The 22,556-nt window shown below is 43.2% G+C and overlaps 1 protein-coding gene across 4 annotated transcripts in view; it reads right to left on the bottom strand.

Moving 5' to 3' along the window:
- The window catches only part of ASH2L (ASH2 like, histone lysine methyltransferase complex subunit), a 30,753-nt gene extending 19,410 nt beyond the window's left edge, over positions 1 to 11,343 (bottom strand). Inside the window, exons 1-6 of one of the 4 annotated variants that reach the window (XM_073902466.1) lie at positions 9,015 to 11,343; positions 8,286 to 8,352; positions 8,027 to 8,172; positions 4,513 to 4,601; positions 4,144 to 4,238; positions 338 to 433 (exon numbers count right to left, since the gene is read on the bottom strand). In XM_073902466.1, coding sequence (XP_073758567.1) covers positions 338 to 433; positions 4,144 to 4,238; positions 4,513 to 4,601; positions 8,027 to 8,172; positions 8,286 to 8,352; positions 9,015 to 9,202 — 681 coding nt within the window. In that variant the 5' untranslated portion in view covers positions 9,203 to 11,343. Of the gene's footprint in view, positions 1 to 337; positions 434 to 4,143; positions 4,239 to 4,512; positions 4,602 to 8,026; positions 8,173 to 8,285; positions 8,353 to 8,567; positions 8,860 to 9,014 lie in introns of those variants that run through there. The other 3 variants (XM_025886190.2, XM_025886193.2, XM_025886195.2) reach the window with 3 other exon arrangements.
- Positions 11,344 to 22,556: the final 11,213 nt, after the last annotated feature.

The raw sequence follows: 22,556 nt of genomic DNA, 5'->3' as shown, positions 1-22,556 counted from the left end.
AAGGACAATAATGTTTAGAACAGTGTTATTTTTGTTTTTAAAGCAAAGGAAAAAATAGTCTGCAATGTCAATATAAAATTATACTTGCAAAAGTACAGTGGACAAAGGTATCAGTGTTGTGTATAAAACAACCAGGGTGATATTCACTTTAGACATAATTTGTGACGTGTGAAACCTGTTAAAATTTACAATTAGTGATACCTTACTCTCCAAGATTTAAAACTAAGTTGTCATTTTCTTAGTCATCACATTATTTCAGTGAGACTAAAACAAATTTAATTCTTACAAAGAACACTGACTTTCGAAATGTTGAGTCTAATCATTTTGGTCTACTCACCATTGTTTTAACAATGTTATTTGGCCAAGTCATTTTCCCAGGTCTCTGTCTGGTCGTCATGCACTCCCAGTATTTATCAATAAATGGTATGATATCCTAATTTTTAAAACAAAATATATTAAGATTTCTACAGTTGCTTTCAAAGTTATACTCACAAAAAAGGAAAGAAAACTGCAGCATTTTCAAAGACCTTGTCAGAATTGAGAGAAAAATCCATGTTTAGTCTTTTCACGATTAAACAAACATGTAATTGCATGCAAACAACATATAGATTGTGAGGAATTTCAAATAAGTATATACAAATCTTAGCTACATAAGGCTTACAATCCAGTTGGAGGGAAAGATCTACCCCATTCTTCTGGGTGCCATTTGGAAAATACTACCAAATCATTCTCTCTCCTGAGTTCCTATTTCTACCTGCTTCCGACATCCCTTTGTGGACACCCCACAGGCACCTCAAACTTCTTGTAAGAAAATTAAACTTTGGGGGGCACCTGGGTGGTTCAGTTGGTTAAGCGTCTGACTCTTAGTTTTGGCTCAGGTCATGATCTCAGGGTCATGAGACTGAGCCCCGCATCCAGATCCAGGGTATGGAGCCTGCTTAAGATTCTCTCTCTCCCTCTTCCTCTGCACTTCACCCCCACCCTCTAAAAACAAAACACCACAAAAAAACTAAACTTTGTATCCGACCTCACAAACCTGCTCTGCCGATTCCTATTCTTGCTCTTAATGCTCAGAATCACCTATCACCTAGAACCACAAGCCCGAAACCATGGAGTCATCTTTGATTCCTCTCTTGTGTATGACTTTCACATCTAAACCAACACCAAATGAATTTTCAGATTTCAGAAATTTCTCACCAATCCGGCCTCCTTTCTATCCTTGCTGCTTCGATTGTGGTCCTTGCCAGTTCTTGCTGGTGTGACTAAAAATATATGAGTTTGATCTTCTGACGTCGACCTTCCCCTACTCTCACCATCCTTCCCAAGTCCACCAGAGTCAGAGTCTACCACTAATACCTTCCACTAGTTAGTTCCATGAAAACCAAATCTTTACTAAAAGGAACCAGGGCTGGGGCGCCTGGCTGGCTCAGTCAGTAGAGTGTGTGCTTCTTGATCTTGGGATTGTAAATTCAAGCCCCATATGTTGGGTGTAGAGATTACTTAAAAATAATATCTTTAAAATAAATAAATAAATTAAATAAAAGGAACCAGGGTCGAATCAGGGAAAGTCGAAAGGAAGTCTGGAATATTCTGTTGTTCCAGAAAGTAAGAAAGAGTTCAAAAACTGATAGGGACATATCACAAAGTATCAGGAGTCAGCCTAAATGGGGCTACGCTGGTCAAATCTGAGCACCAGAAATCAGAAATCCAGTAACAGACTATAAAAATCCACAAATCCGCAGTGATACTCAGAAAGAAAAAAAAATATGGAAAGGAAAACCCCTTTTTACAGAACTGCAAGCAACAAATGTATTCTTTTTCACAATGATTACTCTATTAACCTGATTCAGGCTAGGATAATCAGTGGTTGCTAAAACCACTGCTTGAAAGGGTTTGAACAAGACAGTCAGACAATCTCAATGCATTGTAAAGGGACAGACATATATGTCCCTTTACAATGGAGAAATCTGGTGATACCTCCTCTTTACCCAAGCAACCAAATTTAGGACTACTAATAGTAAAACAAACTAATATTTTATGCCTCCTGATGTGATACAAGGAAAATATACAATATCTACATAATATTCTTGCCAAAAATGTTTAAGTTGGTTAAGCATCTGACTCTTGATTTTGGCTTAGGTCATGATCTCAGGGTTGTGAGATCGGGCATCGGGCTCTGCACTGGTGTGGAGTCTGCTTGAGAGTCTCTCTTCCTCTCCTGCTGCCCCTCCAGCCCCCTCTCCCCTCCCTCTCTAAAAAAAAAAGTTTAACCTGAGCTCAATCATGAGGAAACAATCAGATAAATGCAGATTGAGGAGGATCATGCCAAACAACTGTCTAGGCTCCTCAAAATTTTAATGTCATAGCAGACCGCGGCGCCTGGCTGGCTCAAGTCAGAGGAGTATGCAACTCTTAATCTCGGGGTCATGAGCTGGAACCCCACATTGGGTGGGGTATGTACATAACAAATGTATGCCATAGCAGACCAAAAAAAAAGTAAAATAAGTTCAGAAACTGTTTTAGATTAAAGACAAAAAAGACATTACACGGACACCTGGCTGGCTCAGTGGGGAGAGCATGTGACTCCTGATCTCAGGGTTGTGAGAAAAAGAAAGAAAGAAAGAAAGAAAGAAAGAAAGAAAGAGAGAGAGAGAGAGAGAGAGAGAGAGAGAGAGAGAGAGAGACATTACAACTAAATGTAATGTGTACCCTTGCCTGGATCCTAGATGGAGGAAAAAGCTATGAAGGATATTAAGAATAACAGTGAGAAAACACAGTTATACACTTTATATAAAAAATAAAATTTGCATATATTAGTATACATCAACATTAAATTTTCTGAGTATGATCACTGTATTGTGGTTATGAGAGAATACTGGGTATAGTGTTCAATTCAGTCTCATATAGCTCAGGGAGAAAAAACAGACACTGGGTGATAAAGCAAATGCAATAAAATATTAACAACTGGCAAATTTAGGTAAAGAATAAACAGATGTTCACTGTACTATCTGAATTTTTCTATATGTTTGAAAAATTCAAAATAATAATTTGGGGGAAAAAATAAGAAAAAAACCAAATCTAATCACAGCACACCTCTAATGCAGGAATAAAAAGGTGAGGGGGCCATCTGCTGACTGCCTGCAAGATTAAGTCCTAACTTCTGTTCAGTAGAATATCCCTTGCAGATCTGATCCCAACTATATTGGTCTCACCAGACACACCCATACCAGTGTCTTTCAAACTGTAGATCACAATTAGTAGGTTATAAAATCAATTTTGTAGGTCAAAACTAGCACTGACTAAAATAGAAAATAACAGAGTACAGAGGAAAAAGATTGGAGAGTAAGCACTGGTGAAATTTTTGTTTCAGTTTTAAATGAACGGGGGTAGGTATAAATGTACATTAGGCACAATATAAACTCCACTGTTTTAAAATTTACTTAATTTCTTACCATGAATCACAGTAGGAAAAACTGATGGATGGGCTAATCATCTAATTTTGATTCCTGACTTTGGTCATGTGGTTGTTCAGTTTAATAATAAAGGATAATTCGTTTAAATAAATTCAACCCCTTCCCTCTGACAAAATCTGTAATAACCATCTGTAAAAATAGCTAAACTGAGCTGCTGAGAAGGTCCACCTCAAGATCTGATTAATTGTGGGACAGACAGTTGTTTGCTTCTATAAAGCCAACCAAAACTATTCAAGGATTCATCCAACTAACAGCTAAGCCAAGTGACATACTATGCACATTCAAGAAGTTAGTAAATCACATGAAATAAGTAACACATAACCACTGAATCTATAGTCATATATTCATAAAAATTGGGGGGAAAGTACTTATTGTTGAAAAGTATATTTAAAAGTTCCACCTGAGGGGCGCCTGGGTGGCTCAGTTGGTTAAGCGACTGCCTTCAGCTCAGGTCATGATCTCAGGGTCCTGGGATCGAGCCCCGCATCAGGCTCCCTGCTCCGCGGGAAGCCTGCTTCTCCCTCTGACCCTCCCCCTGCTTGTGTTCCCTCTCTCGCTGTCTCTCTCTCTGTGTCAATTAAATAAATAAAATCTTAAAAAAAAATGCTAAAAAAAAAAAGTTCCACCTGATTCTTGGGCATAATTGCAATTACATTAATTTCTTCTCTACCTTATCTTTGGAGAACATGGTTTTCGGATGTTCATCCTGTGTTCGGGACTGCCATGTTAGATTGGCCAAAGCACTAAGGCACATTTCCTTCAAGTCTAGCAAAAACAAAAACAAAGACAAAAAGTTATCTGTAGTATTATATCCCTATTACCAAAAGAATATTCAACTAGGTGGTCCACAAACTAACAATTACAGCAGCAAAAAGTAGAGTCATCATTGATCTGAAATGGATAATAGCCATTATTCGGAGCTAAACCCGAACTTCTACCAGCTACCAGTCAGAGGTTTCCTGATTCTGCTATGTCCAAATCCCTTTTCTTTTGCAGCTAACAGAGGACAATTTTGCAGCACTCCATAGTTTGTTCTTACTTGCTTGCTTCCGGAGGAAATAGGTATTCCCACTATGATGGCACACATTGCAGTGAAAACTATAGTTGGTCATGAAAGGTAGACAGGATCTGCAGAACAGCCAGATTAAACAGATTAGTGAACTTCTCAACACATATTTCTTTATGAGAAGTAAATCAATGGAATCAACAAGGATCCTTTGCCCACAGTGAAAAGTAAAAAATGTTAATATAGTAATATACTATTAAAACTTAAAAAGGTCGTCAAAACCAAAACAGGGCTTGTATTTTTACAAATACCTGGATTTTTCTAAAAAGGTTTTATTTAGGGGCACCTGGGTGGCTCAGATGGTTAAGCATCTGCCTTCAGCTAGGGTCATGATCCCGGGGTCCTCGGATCGAGTCCCACATCGGGCTCCCTGCTCAGCGGGGAGCCTGCTTCTCCCTCTGCTCTCTCCCTCTCATGAATAAATAATAAAATCTTAAAAAGAAAAAAAAAGGTTTTATTTCTCAGAGACAGTGTGTGCATGCATGCACAAGCAGGGAGAGCTGCAGGCAGAGGGAGAAGCAGTCTCTCCGCTGAGCAAGGAGCCCAATGCAGGACTCAATCCCAGGATCCTGGGAACATGAGCTGAGCTAAAGACAGACACTTAACCAACTGAGCCACCTAGGTATCCCTACCTGGGTTTTTCTGTTACAAAAATTTAATAAGACATTATCTACCATAGCAGGTAATTCAGCACCAGGAAGGGTCTCACTGGGACCTTATCCAAGCTATTTTATTATAGTATTTGAGCACCTAAAAAAAGTATGCCAGGCCAGTTGTGGAAGAAGGCAAAGCAGCCTCTTTAAATATATTTATATTTAAATATTTGTATGTAAATTATATTTAAATAGTTTTATAAATGTCTGTACATAAATTATATCTAAATACTTAAATATTTATTGAAAATGCCAATAACACTGTTGGAAAGGGCAAACAGACACTATGACAAGATTAATTAAAATTGTAAATAATTGTGGCGCCTGGGTGATTCAGTAGGTTGGGCGTCCAACTCTTGATTTTGGCTCAGGTCCTGATCTCGGGGTGGGGGGATCAAGCCCTGCATTGGGCTCCATGCTGAGTGCAGAGTCTGCTTGAGATTCTCTCCCCTCCACCCTCTCCCTCAGTCCCTCCCCACTGCTCTCTCTACAATAAATAAAATGTACATCATTATTCAGGAAAACACGTAAGTCACAAACATTACTTGTCTCATCACCAAAGGAATTCTACAGATAATTAGTCTATAAGAGTTTTAAGGATCCAAGTAGCAACTTCACACTTAAAGAGTTAGAAAAGATTTTTGGGAGGACATAAGTTATGAACTGGATTTGGGAAGATGAGTCGGGTTTTCTTTTCTCTACATGAACTATGTATAGAGATGAGAAAGGGCCAACTAGGGGCAGAGGGGCAAACTGCTGTAAACAAATTTGTCCCAGAGAGGGGATATGTCAGGGATATGGTTTTTAAAAAAAAAAAAAAGTAAGGCTTGAAAGGTAAGAAGTGCAAGGAGCCAGGTAGAGGTGGATTTTTTCTGTGGATAATGGGAACTCCTTGAAGGAGATGTGACATGGTTAAAATTCTAAGTTTCATGACAGGATGGGTCTGAAGGAAGAGATTAGAAAAAGCAAATGTATGTAAGATGCTTTTTTGGCCGTTCCAGCAGAAGGTAAAGAAGGCCTCGGCCTCACCTAGGGTGAAATTAATAAACAGAAAGGACAAGACTGTACAAAGAAGAGAAAAAACTGGTAAAGCTTGGTGACTAACGGGGTGGGGGGCAGAAGTGAAAGGATTCTAACTACTAAGGATGCTTGTATCACAAAGATGAAATCTTCTAAAAGGGGAGTTTGGGGGCAAGAGAAGACTTGTCTGTTTAGTGGCAGAGAGAAAGATGCCAATGGAGGGAGAGATTAAAAAAATGGTGGATGCTGAGGATATAACTGAGGGAACCAATGCACTGGAGAAGGAGGTGCGGTGGAGACTTCACCCAACGACTGGAAAAGTAGAGTACAGGGTGACCTTAGTCTTAAGGATAAAGTAACAGAAAAATACAAGACTGATTCAAGTTGTTAAGAGAAGAAATCAAAATAAAAGCAGGTTTATCTTGGACTCAGCTGAAACTGGCTTAAGGTATCCTCAAAGAGAAGCTTCCCAAGTTGTGTCTATTGCCACCATTCAATAAATTAAGAAACGTTCTTGTGAATGTTAAGATTGAATTCCCTTGCCTTTACCTTGCTCTTGAAACCTTCCTGTTCAACAGCCCGCTGTGATAAAATCACCTACAGAGAGCAAAGCCTCAAACTAGAGATATGCAGGCAGTTGTTACTTAATTCAAATACAATCAGGTGTTTACAGCAGCCTTTTTCCAACCCTGCTAGCTCACTTCCTCCCTCTCAGCTGTGAAAGATAATCTGTCCCACCTAGTTGGGCTTTAGGTGTAAGTTCTCAAATTCAGGTACAAACTGGTTCCTACCAAAACTCCAAACCGTGCTTTGATTCTTCCTTAGATCACCCCAAGTTATCTCTCCGGTAAATTTCCCAGGCTGTCTATCCAAATAAACTCTCCTTGGCCAAAGGCACCCGATTTTAGGTCTTGTCTAAGTGACCAGCTTTGCTTATCTTGTATATTTTCCCTACAGATCCTTCTACTAAGATCAATTCTTTCTTCCAGATCCTTCAGTATTTTTTTTCTTTTTTAAACATTCTACCAGTCACATGTTAATTAAACATTAGCATGTCCAAAACCCACTATAACTTTTTAACTAGAAAGCATAAAATAAATTATAAAGGAAGGTATTTCTTTGCAAACCCACCCAATGACGAAGAATTTCAGAATTAATAATGCAGTCTTGAAACAATCTAAATTTACTTGCTAGTATGGACCATAAGGACCACCACAGAGAGCCAGCAGTATAATTATTTCCATAGACAGTGAGTCAATATCGAGCACTTGCTGTTGACTGAATCCCTACAATAAAGCAAAAAGCCTTTTATTCTCAATCAATCATAAAATGATTTTGATTAGTAGAAGAGGAAGACTGGAAATATGCTGAGGAGTGAACACAGGATACGTAAAAGGAGTGAGTTAGAAGCCAAAAGGAAAAAGAATGGCTCAAGCCTGAAGAGGCACTGGTCATCTCAAATTTTTCACAGCAGGGTTTGTCTACCATAGACACCAACCCTTACCCCCAAATCCATAACACCCAATACAACATTTAAGTGATACTGTCCCATATTTGTTTATATATATATAGTGCTTCATAACGGCAGTTTTGTGTCCCAACCAGACTGTAAGCTCAAAACAAGCTCAATAGGTAGAAAACACGCTCAGCTTATTAAACAACTTCTGATTCAAATCCTACTACTCACTGAACAGGGGTTAGAAGACACAGGAAGTAATATGCTTTTATATTTGCCCACAAACTATTATTCAGCTGTTGAATATGTTGAGATTTATTTTACAAGGCAATTTTTACAGACTACAAAAAATACTCACGAGGTATCTATGCCAAAGGTGTCAGCTGTGAACCATTTCGTACATATCCCACACTGCAGCTCTACCTCTCCCAACTGTCGACCATTCTCTTCATCCACCGATCCAGCCTGAGTATCCATCACTTCTGAAGTATCCCCAGCACCTTCCTGTGTCCACAGAGCAATTAGAAAAGCAAGTCAGTTGACCCAACTGTATTTCTGACTCACTTAAAAGTTTAAAACCTATTTTGCCTTGCATACATCCAAAAAGAAATACTTACTAGTGTATCTTTTCCATTAGAGGATTCTGTCTCCAAACCACCACCTACGTCGACTGAATTTGCATCCCTACAAGATAATGGAAGCACTCAGTAAGAATTTTCAAGAGAAACAAACCTCAAAATGCCTATGCCCAAAGATAATGATCAAAGTCCAGCTGAACTTCACACTCCTACAGCTTTTTCAACTAAGCCTGTTCTCAGCCTGGATGCCCCGGGTTAGGAAGAACATGGCCTAGACAGACGCAGGCCCATAGGGCACAGGAAAGCCTAATCGGCCCTTACAGACAAAACTACATGGGGATGGAATTGGTCCCGGGGAAGGTTCGCAGGGATGCAGCTCTCCCACTGTTTTCAGAGGAACCGTTACTTCTTCCAGTCCGGCAATGCAAAGTGGTTTCTTCTGTGGGATATCTGAGGAGTGTCTGCTAGGAGAGAGAGCTTCGAGCCCCCTGTTAGGATGCAAAAGCAGGAGAGAGAACAAGAACCTTGACTCTCACAGACCGCGAAAGGTGCGGAAAGGGGCGTAGTTTCAGATACAGTTCAGAGGGGAGGGCCAAGGGGACGGGCCAAGCGGCGGGCGGGACTACAGTCCTGGAGGGGGCAGGGCGAGTCGTTGGCTGCAGGGCCTAGGTTCGGAGGGGGCGGGCAGGAGGGTTCCCGGGAGCCGCGGGATTCCAAGAGCGGAGGGCCTCCCTTCCTGTGTCCTCCTCGGGCTACAGGACGTCTTACCCGCTTTCTGCCTCTCCAGAACCGGGTTCCGCTGCTGGAGCAACAGATGTCCCCTCTCCAGCCGGGGCAGTTGCCACCGCTACCACCGGTTTTGTCTCCCCTTCTTCCGCCGCTGTTGCATTTGCGGCCGCGGCTGGGCCGGGTCCTGCATCCACTCCGGGTCCGGGTCCGGTTCCCGCCGCCGCCATCACTGCCGCCTCCCAGAGTTCTCGCGAGAATACTATCTCCGTCTCGCGTGAGTTGCCGCCTGGCTTTGTAATCTTCAAACAGTAAAGGCCCTTGATGGGTCCACAGCCTGCCTGAGGAACGGGCACTCCCAGCCCACTTTAAGGTGGGGCGGGCAGGCCGAGGCGGGCGGGGTCTCTGAGTTTGGACTGCTCCGGGTGAAGGCGTTGGAGGCAAGAGTACTAGTTGGCTTTTCTCTAGGACTTACTGCATTTCAGGGCTGGACACTGGAAATCACCGCGCAGACGAGGCGCCTTGAGAGCGCTGGGTGCCTACGGACTCTGAAGGTTGTGCTGTGCGGCAAACATTCCTCACCGTGAAATGTGGAAAACGTCTACAAACGCTAGCTAGCTAGCACTCACTGCCCCGCCCCAGAAGCAGGTCGCTCTACAGCCCTCGAGATCTGCCACTTGGAGCACGTTTTCAAGTGGCCATCTAGCCTAGACTGTGAATCCAGAGCCCCAGCTACACAGGGCGAGGCGGAGAGGGGATATGGATGGAATATCCAGGTGGTAGAGGTAAGCAGCAGTGTGTGTTCTGGAAGCTGCAAGCCGCTTAATATTGTAAGAGGAAGAAAATGAAGCCCAAATTAGGAAGCCAAGTTGCTAGAGAACTTACTGGTTGAAAGATTTGCCTTGGAGAAAGGAACAGGTATCGACAAAAGGTAAGAACTCGAGGAATAAACGGCAGTATTGGTAGGTGAAATCACTGGAGTAGAATCATTTAGAGCCATGTCTTCAAACTCGAGAATACTAACCTCATGAAGTATTCAGACCAGGACAGTTTTCAGGAAATCAATGTGTACATCCTGATTTTTCCAAGGTTGCCTAAGGACACACTTTTCTCCCATTTTACAAAAGAAGGGCATACCTCTCTCCAATCCTGAATCAGATCTATGATGTACTGCCCGAGGGTGTACAAACCTATGGGATTCCAGACACAAGAACACTTGGAAATATGTAGATATTTGGATTTTGCAATTGGTTCCCAAGTATTTGCTTTCAACAAAATTGAAGGAGGACATAATTGAGTTACCAGCTGATAGATTATTTTAAAAATTGTTGGTGATAAAGTTTAAAAGCAATGGGTGAAACTTTAAGAAGAAACAATACTTTCACAGACTCAAGTTATCTCCCCCCAAATATTTAATATAGTGGCGGTTTTAACATATGGCCACAAAATCTGTGATACTGCTTCCTCCAGGAGGTAGAGCTTGAATCCCACTTCTTGAGTGTGTGGGCTGGACTTACTTCTAAACAATAAAATGTGAAAAAGGAAAACAGTAATTTTTACAGTGAAAAAACTGACAGACTCCACCTTAGCTAAGTGGTCAAGGTTAACACCCCAGTAATAAATCAGGTTGATATCATTTGCCCCCTGATATGATGCAATGAGAAGGACTTCATTTCTGGAATTCTTCCCCCAAAATTCATAACCCCAGTCTAATCAAGAGGAAACAGTCAAATCCAAATTGAGACATTCTAGAAAATAACTGATAAGTACACTTCAAAACTGTCAACATCAGGAAAGACAAGAAAAGACTGAGAAACTCTGGAGACAAGGAGATCACAACTAAATGCAGTGTGGTATCCTGGATTAGATCCTGGAACAGAGAAGGGATATTAGTGGAGAAACTGGTGAAATTAACAATGTCTGTAGTTAATACTCTTACAGCAATGTTAATTTCTAATTTCTGATCAATGTACTGTGCTTTAAGATGTCAACATTAGGGGAAGCTGGATCAAGGCTATATGGGGGAGCTCTGAACTATCTGTGATTCTTCTGTAAACCTAAAGTAATTGAAAATTTAAATTAAAAAAATTGATGGTAGATCACAATGTGATTTGGCATAGAACTTTGAAGGAGTTTAAAGAATTGTATTCAGCAGATTCAATAAATCCTAGATGGGAATCTGCTTATTTATGTAAACAAAGATTATCAGCTCTTGCATGTATAAAAGATGAAAAATAGGATTAGTATTGATGCTAAACCTGTCTCATTCTAGCAATGGTGATATTCATCCATGGATGGGATTGAAAGAAATAAATTCTCAGTCTCATTAAGAGTTACATCTCCAATAAAATTCTAATTTTGATGTTTGATTATCAAAATTTATGCATTTATTTGATCAATTGAATTCTATGCAATAAAGAAGATTTTGACACTAGAGCCTTGTGGTCACGGGAAGTTTTTAAAATGGTAATTTCGACTTATATATATATATGTATTTTTAAAATATTTTACTTTATTTTTAAGATTTATTTATTTGAGAGAAAGAGAGAGCAAGGGGAGGGAGAGGGAGAAAGAAGCAGACTCTCCGCTGAGGGCAGAGCCAATGAGGGGCTGGATCTCATCACCCTGAGATCAGGACCTGAGCTAAAATCAAGAGTCTGGAGGCTTAACCGACTGAGCCACCCAGGCACCCCTTAAAAATTTTATTTTCAAGTAATCTCCACACCTAACATGGGGCTCAATTCACAACCCCAAGATCAAGAGTTGCATGCTCTACCAATTGAGCCAGCCAGGTGCCCCATCAACTTTACTTCAGAGAAGTATTATAAAATTTCTAGTATAAAAATAGATATTTACACATAGTATTACCTGTATATTATGTATCTCTATATATGTTACATTTTATCTTATGAGGGAAGAAGAACAATTCGGAGTTTTTTTTTTTAAGATTTTACTTACTCACTTGGGGGAGGGGCAGGCAGAGGGAGAAGCAGGCTCCCTAATCAACTGAACCACTGAGGGAGGCATCCCAGTTGTTTGGGTTTTTTTTTTTTAAAGACTTTATTTGTCGGGCGCCTGGGTGGCTCAGTTGGTTAAGCGACTGCCTTCGGCTCAGGTCATGATCCTGGAGTCCCTGGATCGAGTCCTGCATCGGGCTCCCCGCTCAGCGGGGAGTCTGCTTCTCCCTCTGACCCTCCCCCCTCTCGTGCTCTCTCTCTCTCATTCTCTGTCTCAAATAAATAAATAAAAATCTTTAAAAAAAAAAAAAGATTAAAGACTTTATTTCTCAGAGAGAGAGCACAAGCAAGGGGAGTGGCAGGCAGGGCAGGCTAGAGGAAGAAGCAGGCTCCCTGCTGAGCCCGATGTGGGACTCAATCCTAGGACCCCGAGATCATGACCTGAGCCGAAGTCAGATGCTTAACAGACTGAGCCACCCAGGCGCCCCCAATTCTGAGTTGAGAGAGGAAATGAGATGTAAAATTTCCAACTATTAAAACTTGTTCATATATCTTTTGAATGGATGATGGCAGGTGTCAAATTGCTACAGTGGAAATTTCTTTTTAGTTTTATTTAACAATGCTAATGTTTGCAATCCACCTGAAATCCTCTGCAGGTAATTAAACTTACAATGATAAATTCATGCAAACAAAATCATGCAAACAAAATTTTGAAGACCACTAATTTAGAACAGTGTCTTTCAAATGTTCAACCACAACTCACATGATGTTTTGCCGTGTGACCCAGTATACACATTATTTACAATTAAAAGATTCATGAAACAATCTGCATTCTGTGTAATATCTTTTTTTTTTTTTAATGCCAGCAGTGACACATTGGATTGATTTGACAGCTTCAGAGACTCATGTAACATGTTTGAAATAGTCCCTAAACAAATGTTTGGCTGTAAAGGTGAGAGAACAATTGAATGATAGCTGGAAGGGAATGCAGGGTCAGGGGATGGAGCTAATGACACACTTTTATTCATCAGTAGGGAGCCAGAGGTTGAAAATATAGGAGAGGTGGTGGTTGATGGAGCAGCTTTGTAAAGACACTGGGTCAAAGAGCTGAGGCAGCTGGCCAACAGAGAAGTTAGGCTTGATGGCAAGGAGAGAATCCATTCGTCTGAGACAGGAAGAAATCCGGAGGGTGGAAATATGGACGTGGCTTGTAATTAGGACTAGGGCACCACAAGACAGTACAGGGGGCTGACAGCCTCGCTGAGCTCTGAGCCTTCACAGCTGTGGTGATTCCAGTTTATATCTTCCAGTTCCTGCAACAGCACTCGGCTATATGACAGCGGAAATGAAACAGTCTGAGTTTTCAGTTTTGCCAGGCACATTAAGGGCCAGGAGAAAAGGCAATCAAAGACGATAGCCAGAAAGCAGTTCAGATGATTAACCGTGACACCAGAGGAAGCGGGAAAACAGGGAATTCAGCGTCCAGAAGTCCAGATGAGAAGGCAGGAACTGGAATGGGGAGAGGTTGAAGTCAGAGAATATTTGAGTTTCAAGATTTTAGGAGAATTCAGAGCACCTGGGTGGCTCAGTTAAGCGTCTGCCTTCGGCTCAGGTCATGATCGCAGGGTCCTGGCATCGAACCCCACATCAGACTCCTTGCTCAGTGGGGAGTCTGCTTCTCCTTTTCCCTCTGCGCTCCCCCTGGCTTGTGCTCTCTCTCTCTCTCTTTCTCGCTCACTCTCTCTCTCAAATAAAAGATTTAGGAGAATTCCAGAGCCAGCTCACCTGTGGGTAAAAATGGGTGAGGCTCAGGTGGAACCAGACCTAATTTCTAGAATTGGAAAGCAAGGCATCCCCCACACTGAGCAGCTGCTCAAGATAAAGGTTAACAGATCACTAATAGCACCGGGTTAGAAATTTAGGATGGATAAATGGGAGAAACTTCACATTTTTAGAAGCTCTCCCTGTCCGCCGCAGGGAACTCCCCCAGCTTGCCAGAAAGCTGTCTCCATCTGCTTGCTGGAGGGTGTATTTGCCTGGCCCTGGTGAAAATATGGAGCCCATTCTCTCATCCTCAAACACAGTATTCAGAATGCTCACAATTGTTATTCTTGAGCAGTGGGTTGATAAAGACGGCCTCTTATTCTCTCCGTTTTCCAAGTGTTTGACAGTGTACAAGTGTTGCTCAAATCAGAAGTAAATAAAGGCTTAAAAAAAAAAAAAAAGACTCGTCTCCTTCCTCATTTTTCTCCAGATCTGTCCCTTTTCAGTTGTGCCTCCCTCCGGCCTATTGTAGTTGTTCACCTCATTAGGATTACCACACCTAAATCTTCCAGGTTCAGGGTTTCCTACTCCAATTCAGCCCAGCCAGTCATTTGACACCTCTGTAGCACTGCATCTCTCCTTAGCAAGCTACTTACTGCCTTTCAGAGAAAACGCAGACTCAGCTCCGTGTTCAAGAGTGCCCAGCCAATGAGCTCCAGCCCTGTTGGAACCCACCATCCTCAGGGTACCCCATCCCATCTTCAGATCTCTAGGGTCCTGCTTGCCTCCATTTGGATTGCCCCCCACCCCCTTGTATCCATGTGCATTACATCAAGGGTGCCTGGGTTGCTCAGTGGGTTAAGTGTCTGCCTTAGCCAGGGTCCTGGGAACCCAGCCCCACATCATCGGGCTCCCTGCTCATTGGGGAGCCTGCTTCTCCCTCTCCCTATGCCCCTCCCCCACTCATGCTCCCTCGCGCATTCTCTCTCTCTCTCTCTCTCTCTCTCTCTCTCTCTCAAATAAATAAAATCTTTAAGAGGAAAAAAAAAAGACTCACAGCTAAGTTATTTCCCCCTGGAAAACTTGCTTCACGCAGTCTTTATGTGAGTGTATGTGATTCAGTAGTCCTCAGCTGCAAATTAGAACATTTTATTGTAGACCCAGTGTCCATAATCCTGGTTGGTTCACCTGTATGAGGTCAAACACAGGTGATCATTTCATTTCTAACAAACCATGATGTCTTATGAATAATTGGCTCCTCTAAAATGTTCAAAAGCAATCAGCACCCCACTCTGCATGCAGTTTGTTTGGTTTTTTTTTTTTTTTTTGCTTGAGCTGCTCCCTGTGGCTTGAACAGCAAATGTTAAAAACCAAGTTTCAAAACAGTATTGTTTCACCCATGGGATTTAATTATTTTGGGTAAATAGGGCACCTGCTGGCTGTTAATAGAACATGCGACTCAATCTTAGGGTTGTAAATTCGAGTCTCATGATGGGTGTAGAGATTACTTAAAAATAAAATCTTAAAAAAATAAAAGCAGCAATTATTTTGACTGATGGATCTTCTGGATTCGAGAATAAAAAGAGTGTAAAGGAAAAAACAGTATTGGGGCTCCTGGCTGGCTCAGTCAGAACATGAGACTCTTGATCTTGGGGTTGTGGGTTCGAGCACCACATTGGGTGTAGAGATTATTTAAACAAACTTTAAAAAAGGGGGGGGCACCTGGGTGGCTCAGTTGGTTGAGCATCTGCCTTCGGCTCAGTTTATGATGCCAGGGTCCCAGGATCGAGCCCCATGTCAGGCTCCCCTGCTCCGCAGGGAGCAGGGAAGCCTGATTCTCCCTCTCCCACTCCCCCTGCTTGTGTTCCCCCCCTCGCTGTGTCTCTGTCAAATAAATAAAATCTTTAAAAAGAAAAAACTATTATGTTGTGATCCCACTTTTGTAAGTTTGTTAGTATACACAAAAAAATAAATCTGGATTATAGCTTTTATCAGTGGTTATATCTGAGGGAATGCAGGTGATTACACAGACTTTCTGTAATATACTTCTGTAGTATCTTAGATTTTTCTATGAATTGGATTTGTAATCAGAAAAGGTGAACACGGGCTCCTGGGTGGCTCAGTCCGTTAAGCATCTGCCTTCGGCTCAGGTCATGACCCCAGAGACCTGGGATGGAGTCTAGATCAGGCTCTCCGCTCAGCAGGGAGTCTGCTTCCCCTTTCACTCCCTCTGTGCTCTTTCTCTCTCAAATAAATAAAATCCTTAAAAAAGAAAAAGTGAACACATTTTTAAGAACTTTACACATATATGAACTAAACCACACAAAGTAATTTCCCCAGGATAAGTGTTGAAGTGAACTAACCTACTTCTATCATCTTTTAAGCCGAAAAATGATGTTCCAGACCCTTAAGGAACTGAAGATTTTCTTCTCATTTAAAAACAAAACCAGGACATATATGAGCCGGTTTCTAATTGTTGCTGGATTACTTCCCAGAAACTTACCCAAGCTGTGTCCATTTTGTCTCTCTACCAAGCAGCCACACTAACTTCTTGCATGAGTATTTTCTTGCTGTTCTCTCTGAGAATGAAGCTTTCCAGAAAGCTCTACAACTTAAAAACCTAGTTCCAAACCTTCCTCCTCCTAAGAGTCAGTTTTAACAAAATAGCGGCATCGAGCAGTACTTTGCAGATGCTGAAAAGTCTGGGGGTGGGGCCTGAGATTCTTGCATTTCTAACGAGCTCCCAGGTGGTGGCAAGGATGCTAGTCTGAGGATCATGCTTTGAGTGGCAGGGAGTAGAGTATTTCTAACCCTATTTCACCTCCCCGCTAGCTTCTCTCACGTGATCCCTTGCAACAGGGCTTTGTGTACAGCTGGTAATAACTAACCATGCTTAGCTAGTAGCTAACATAGCAGAATAATTCCGAACAGTAATGGATTTCCCGTCTTTCCTTTTCCCTCTTTAGTCTTATTGCCACAACCCCTCTCCCTTCCCACATAGTGCTTAACCCTAGCTATACATTAAAATCACCTGAGGAGCTTTAGAAAAAACAGGCAATGCCCCTTGGCCAATACAATTCAACCTTGTAAAGGAGGGATCCAGGTATTGATAGCTTTAAAAAAAAGCTTCCTATGTGGTTCTAATGTGCAACCAGGGTTGCCCTGTCCTTTATTGACTGCAGGAGCGCTAGGGCAAGGTGAAACAGAGAGAGTCATCTGCGTTCCTTAGATGTCCAGAAAGGACTCATAACTAAGATACTTGGGATACGTACTTCTACCCCCATGGGGTGTGCCATGACTGTGGGGTAAGTCTAGATAGACTGGGACTGAGCCTTGTAGAGATTTCGGTGCCCTTGTGTGGCACAGGGGAGACAGAATGACTCCCACACCCTCTAACCTGGCCCAGAAGTAGCAGAGGGGGCTGGGCTGCTGGAGCTGAAGCGGCCAGGCCTTCAATGCCCCAGTGGGCTCATCACTGAACACTAGATGGGGCAAGGGAAGGCTCAGTGGATGCCTTGGAGATGAGGCTTAGGTATACCACCCCCAAAAGAAATGTAAAGAGAATATAAAGAGAGATTATGTTGGATAATATAGTCCCATTCCTTGCTAACTTGAGTTGTGGACGAAGATTCACATCTGTAACACTGGCAAAGATTCAAGTGTTGGCCCTTCAGAAACACTGTATTTGTACTTTATATAGAGGGTTCTTGAATTACCAAGGGGCCTCCTGTCCCCAGGGGAGAGAACTTGTGGGGAAACAGCATGTCCCATCCCCATACCAGCCTTTGCCAAAAGTTTCTGGGCCCCGTGGGTCAGATGTCCAGGACTCTGTTCCCTGCTCCCCCCTCTCCCCATACCTCCAAATTTTTTATCTATAAAGCAAAAAAACCCAAAACAAAAACAAAAAATGTTGTATTTGTTGTAACTTCACCGAAAGATGATAACTGTGGTGGTGCATCTCAATGGAGCATTTATTTAGTCTCTGCCTGAGCTCTTGGTCCTTCATCTCTTGTGTATATAAACAGTTTAAACTAAACACTCCTGATTACTCCCAGTAACCAGGTATCTGAGTCCTAAAACCAGTGAAAAGGGTTTTATTCTTCCTTTCATTAGAAAAAAGTAAGCTCCACGTGGGTGGGGATTTTTGTGTTTTGCTTACTGATGTATCCCACACACCTACAAACTGTGCCCCCCACACAAGAAGGCACTCGGGAAATATTTGTTGAATGAATGGAACTGTGTCTCCTGTGAAGGATCGTCCCACTGTGAGCCCAAAGGTACCAGCAGCGCCACTGGGCAAAAGTGGCCCAGAGGGGGGGCGCCTGGGTGGCTCAGTTGGTTAAGCGACTGCCGTCGGCTCAGGTCATGATCCTGGAGTCCCGGGATCGAGTCCCACATCGGGCTCCCTGCTCGGCAGGGAGTCTGCTTCTCCCTCTGACCCTCTTCCTTCTCTCGTGCTCTCTATCTCTCATTCTCTCTCTCTCAAATAAATAAATAAAATCTTAAAAAAAAAAAAGAATTAACAAAAAAGTGGCCCAGAGGGTTCAGCAAGGGAGTCCTCTGGAGTCTGAGGAGTTTGGGAACAAGTTGCTTTTATATGCCCAAGCACATAAGGGCACCTACTGGCTGATTCTCCACTCTGGCCCTTGTAGTGGATGCAAGCTTGCTGTGATAGTTTGGACTAACAGAGCTGACATCCTCAGATTAGGTAGCTCAGTGGTTCTCAAAGTGTGGTCCCAGGACTAGCAGCATCAGAATCATCTGGGAACTTACTAGAGAACACAAATTCTCACGCTCCACTCCAGACTTACTGAATCAGAAACTCTGGGGGTCCAGCCTAACAGTGTGTCTTAACAAGCTCTCCAGGTCGTTCTAATGCCCTCTAAAGTTTGAGCATCGCTGATGTAGTGGGATGATGGGCAGGAGGATGAGCTAGAGGAGGACCAAGTGTTGAAAATTCAGGGCCTATTTTGAATGCTGGGGGAGGGGTGGTGGTGTGCATCCAAGCAAAAAGATGCTTCCTGCCCCCCTGCAGTTCCTCAGTGGTGAAGACTGTTTAGAATGCATGGGGTGGATAGGAGTTTCTCTGGTGAGAGTCCCTGTGGAATATTGGAGGCCAAAAAGATGGCCAGGGAAAGAGTGAACTTAAAATTTTCCCTTGTTCTAGAACTAGTAAGTTCTGACCAGACGTGGTCGGCAGTTGTTCTGTTGGAATTGCAGGGGATGAGGCATAGTCAGGAGCTCAGAGCATAAATGAAGGTGTATAGTACAAGAAACTGGAATAACTGGAAAGGTCAGGAGGACAGCAGTTATGAGAATTGAGGTGGGGCAATGAGAGTGAGCTTGCCTCATTCAGGAGTCCATGAAGACTCCTCGGGAGAGATAATGTTATGACCTCCTTTCTCTCCCTTCCTTGACAAAAGAAAGCTTCTGACTGAACCGTAAACTTTCATGCAGTTACTCATGCAGGGATTTAAGTTTTCATGATGCAGACCCAAGAGCTAGGGCCCTCTGCTACCCACCCCTCACTGGATCCAAATACCCATCAGTCACATATATTTTGTGTAGCATCCATGCAAATGCTACACATAGCAGGTCAGCTGTTTTGATGGGTCAGGATCAACAGCTCTTCCTTGGGCTGATAATGTCTTCCTGTTGGTGATGGCTTGTCTTCAACCCTGGCGGAACATGAAAGGAGCTGTTACATCTTTTTTTTTTTTTTTTTTTTAAAGATTTTATTTATTTATTTGACAGAGAGAGACACAGTGAGAGAAGGAACACAGCAGGGGGAGTGGGAGAGGGAGAAGCAGGCTTCCCGTGGAACAGGGAGCCTGATGCGGGGCTCGATCCCAGGACTCTGGGATCATGACCTGAGCTGAAGGCAGACGCTTCAACGACTGAGCCACCCAGGCACCCGGAGCTGTTACATCTGAGATAAAGAAGAAAGAATTGGGAGTCTCCAGGAGGGAAAGAAGAGTCAGTGTTTGAAATTTCATTCTGGTTGGAGGTGCCAAATCCTGTCAATGGAGGGACTATTCACTGATGACTGAGTGGCATTTCCAATTATATCTTGACTATAGCAAAAAAAAAAAAAAAAAAAAAATGGTGTTGCCATCTTCTTCTTTTGTGGTTTGAGATCTCCCAAACCCAGGGCTAAATAGGGGGAGGTAATGAACCAAAACGCACACACACTACAAGGTGCCTACGTAAAAATTCTCTTTTGCCTCTAGGTCCCTTGTGCTGCAAAAAGCTGATCTGATTTAGATGCCATCTATGACGGAAAGGAGAGAGGAAATCATGCAACTTTTCCCCCAAGTCAGTACCACTAGCGTAATTTGTCAGTGAATTGAGTAAGCCTGTAAGCCCGTTCAGCAGGCTTACAGAGCGTTTGAGTTCAATGCCACTATGTAGAACATCAGAGCTTTCTAGTATGTTGTAAATATCCCTTGTCTGAGTTAAGAGGCTCAGCTCAGAAGCCAGGAAACACAGCTCTGGATGGGCTTCTCCGTGGTTCTTGAAGTACTCAGAAGCTGAAACTGTCCCAGGGTTTGGGGGATGACCTGAGTGACAATGACCTTTATATCCATGATTCCAGTGCAAATCTGAACCTATCCTGATAGAGCCTAAGGAAAGCGTTTTTAACAGTTCAGAGTCCTGTCCTTTTGGAAGGCAGTCTTGGTTCTCCCATGTTAGGGTGGAGTGACTCAGAACAATTTTACAGGCAACCTAACGGTGAACGTTCAAGTTGAGAAGCCATGGAAGAGTAAACTTTGTTCCTAGGTGGATAGCGCCACCTGGCTATAGTTGGTGAGTTGAGGTCTGAAGGCAGTACGGTGGCGTGCATGGCTCTGTTTGGCTGGCGGGAGTTGGGGGGAGGATTGTCACTAGCTTGTCCCAAATGAGGTCTGAGCAGTGCATAGTGTTCTACGCTACCCCTGGTTCTAACCCCCGATACACCTCTGGTCACACTGTCTGGAAAACTTGTCCCTCAGTATACTTCTCAGAGAATGAGGGGCCAGTCGCATAATCTTAAGATAATGTGAAGAAGTGCGCTTAGGTCTACAATACCGGTGGCACCCCTCACTTTCCCTCACCTAACTGAATGGAACAGAGTAACGGAGATGTAGGCTTCCTTCCTTGTCTTAATGAACTCTTCCAGCAGGAGGCAGCACGAACTTGAGTATTGCAGCTGGAAACTCAAACCTCTCCTATAGAGAACCTGAGATTACGGAACAAATGACCGCTCAAAAGTCTTCCTTCAGAAACCAGCGCCCTGAGCTATGGCCTCTGAACAGCTCGGGGAAGGAGGGGTTCACTTCCAGTCTGGCCGTGGAGTCCCCTCTCTCCCTACAGACTATTTGCCAAGTCATATTCTTTGGAATGTGTACATTCAAGAAAACCTAATCTTAAGGGGTTATACTTTCCCCCAATTAATCTGCCGTTTCCTCACCTTCTCATGTTGATTTAACCTGCTGCAGATGAGGAGGGAGGCTTTGTTCTAGTTATTTCCAGAAACAGAGGTATCTACTGCCTGTCACTGGGGAGCTGGCTCTTCCTTGCGGGATTCATGGTCCCATAGCAAGAGGCACGTGTCCTCTTGCAGGGCAGGGAGGGTTGGCTAAGTTCTGAACCTTATTTTGAGGAGGCCAGGTTTGTGATTTCAGCAATGAAAGCTGAGTATACAAGACAAGAATCCCGCAAAGCCTCAATCCCTAAACGTATGTTACCCCCGCGACGTCAGCACCTGGAAAGTAGAGCTTTGTTGTGCCCACTGCTCTGGTTTTTAAAGATTTTATTTATATGACAGAGAGGGGAGGGAGAGAGAGAGAGAGAGAGAGAGGGCGCACAATCAGGGGGAGTGGGAGAGGGAGAGGCAGGCTCCCTTGCTGAGCAGGGAGCCCAACGCGGGGCTCAATCCCAGGACCCTGTCAAGACTTGAGCCAAAGGCAGGCAGACACTTAACCGAAGGTGCCTCAGGGTTGGTCTTTTATAGAAAGCTAACCAGGGAACTTAAATCCTTAACATCTCTATTGATAACACCTTCAATGGCTTACTTCCTTTTAGGGTGTGGTTCTTTGTTGGCCACAGGTGATTATCATAAAGACACCCACCCCCACACGACCCATCCCGCACCCTGCACGCCTAGGGGAGGGTGGTCCTCCATCCCGAACATTCCTTGGTTTTCACCCTCATCCCCATCCCCTAATTCTGAGCAATCCACTGAACATCTGAAGAACTGCCTGGTTCTAGTTACCTTCACCTGATTCACCTCAACACGTCTGGCACTGCCTTATACTTCCAACTGACATCCTAGTTGTCTAGGGCTCGGAATCTACAGAACCCAGACCTCAGTTCCAACCAGTGTGGTATAAAGAGCATGCATGGGCTTTGGAGCTGGACAGACAAGCTGGAATCCTAATTCTGACGCACAGCCACCAGGGACGTAAGTAAAATGGGAATAAAAAAACTACCTTAAAAAAAAAAAAAATCTACCTTGTTTTTGGGGCCATGAATAAGATTGTAGTAAAGCTCCAGGCATACAAAAGGCATTCAACCAATGGCTTTTTTCCCAATAATCTAATCTTAGGCTATCTAAATTTACCTTGCCCTACAAGAACACGCTGGAGCCTCACATGATACTCCTACGCACACTCCCTCAGTTTCCCCCACAGCCCACCCTGCCTTCACAATCTTCAACAGCTCAGGTCCAGCTTCACTCCACTTACAAGCACTTCACCATGCCTCCTCGGATTTTGTCCTAAGGTGGTGGGCTTGACATTCTGTATTGCCTCAAGGTCCAGCAACTTGCTGGGTATGCATAAGAGGCTTAGCAAAGCCTTGTTAAATCAGACTGAGGTTGGAT

Source organism: Callorhinus ursinus, unplaced genomic scaffold, assembly GCF_003265705.2.
Source record: "Callorhinus ursinus isolate GAN/ISIS: 27379988/994484 unplaced genomic scaffold, GSC_fseal_2.0 scaffold17, whole genome shotgun sequence".
NCBI classification, from domain to species: domain Eukaryota; kingdom Metazoa; phylum Chordata; class Mammalia; order Carnivora; family Otariidae; genus Callorhinus; species Callorhinus ursinus.
The sequence above is the reverse complement of the archived record's forward strand: the minus strand, read 5'-3'. Positions and strand labels throughout refer to the sequence as shown.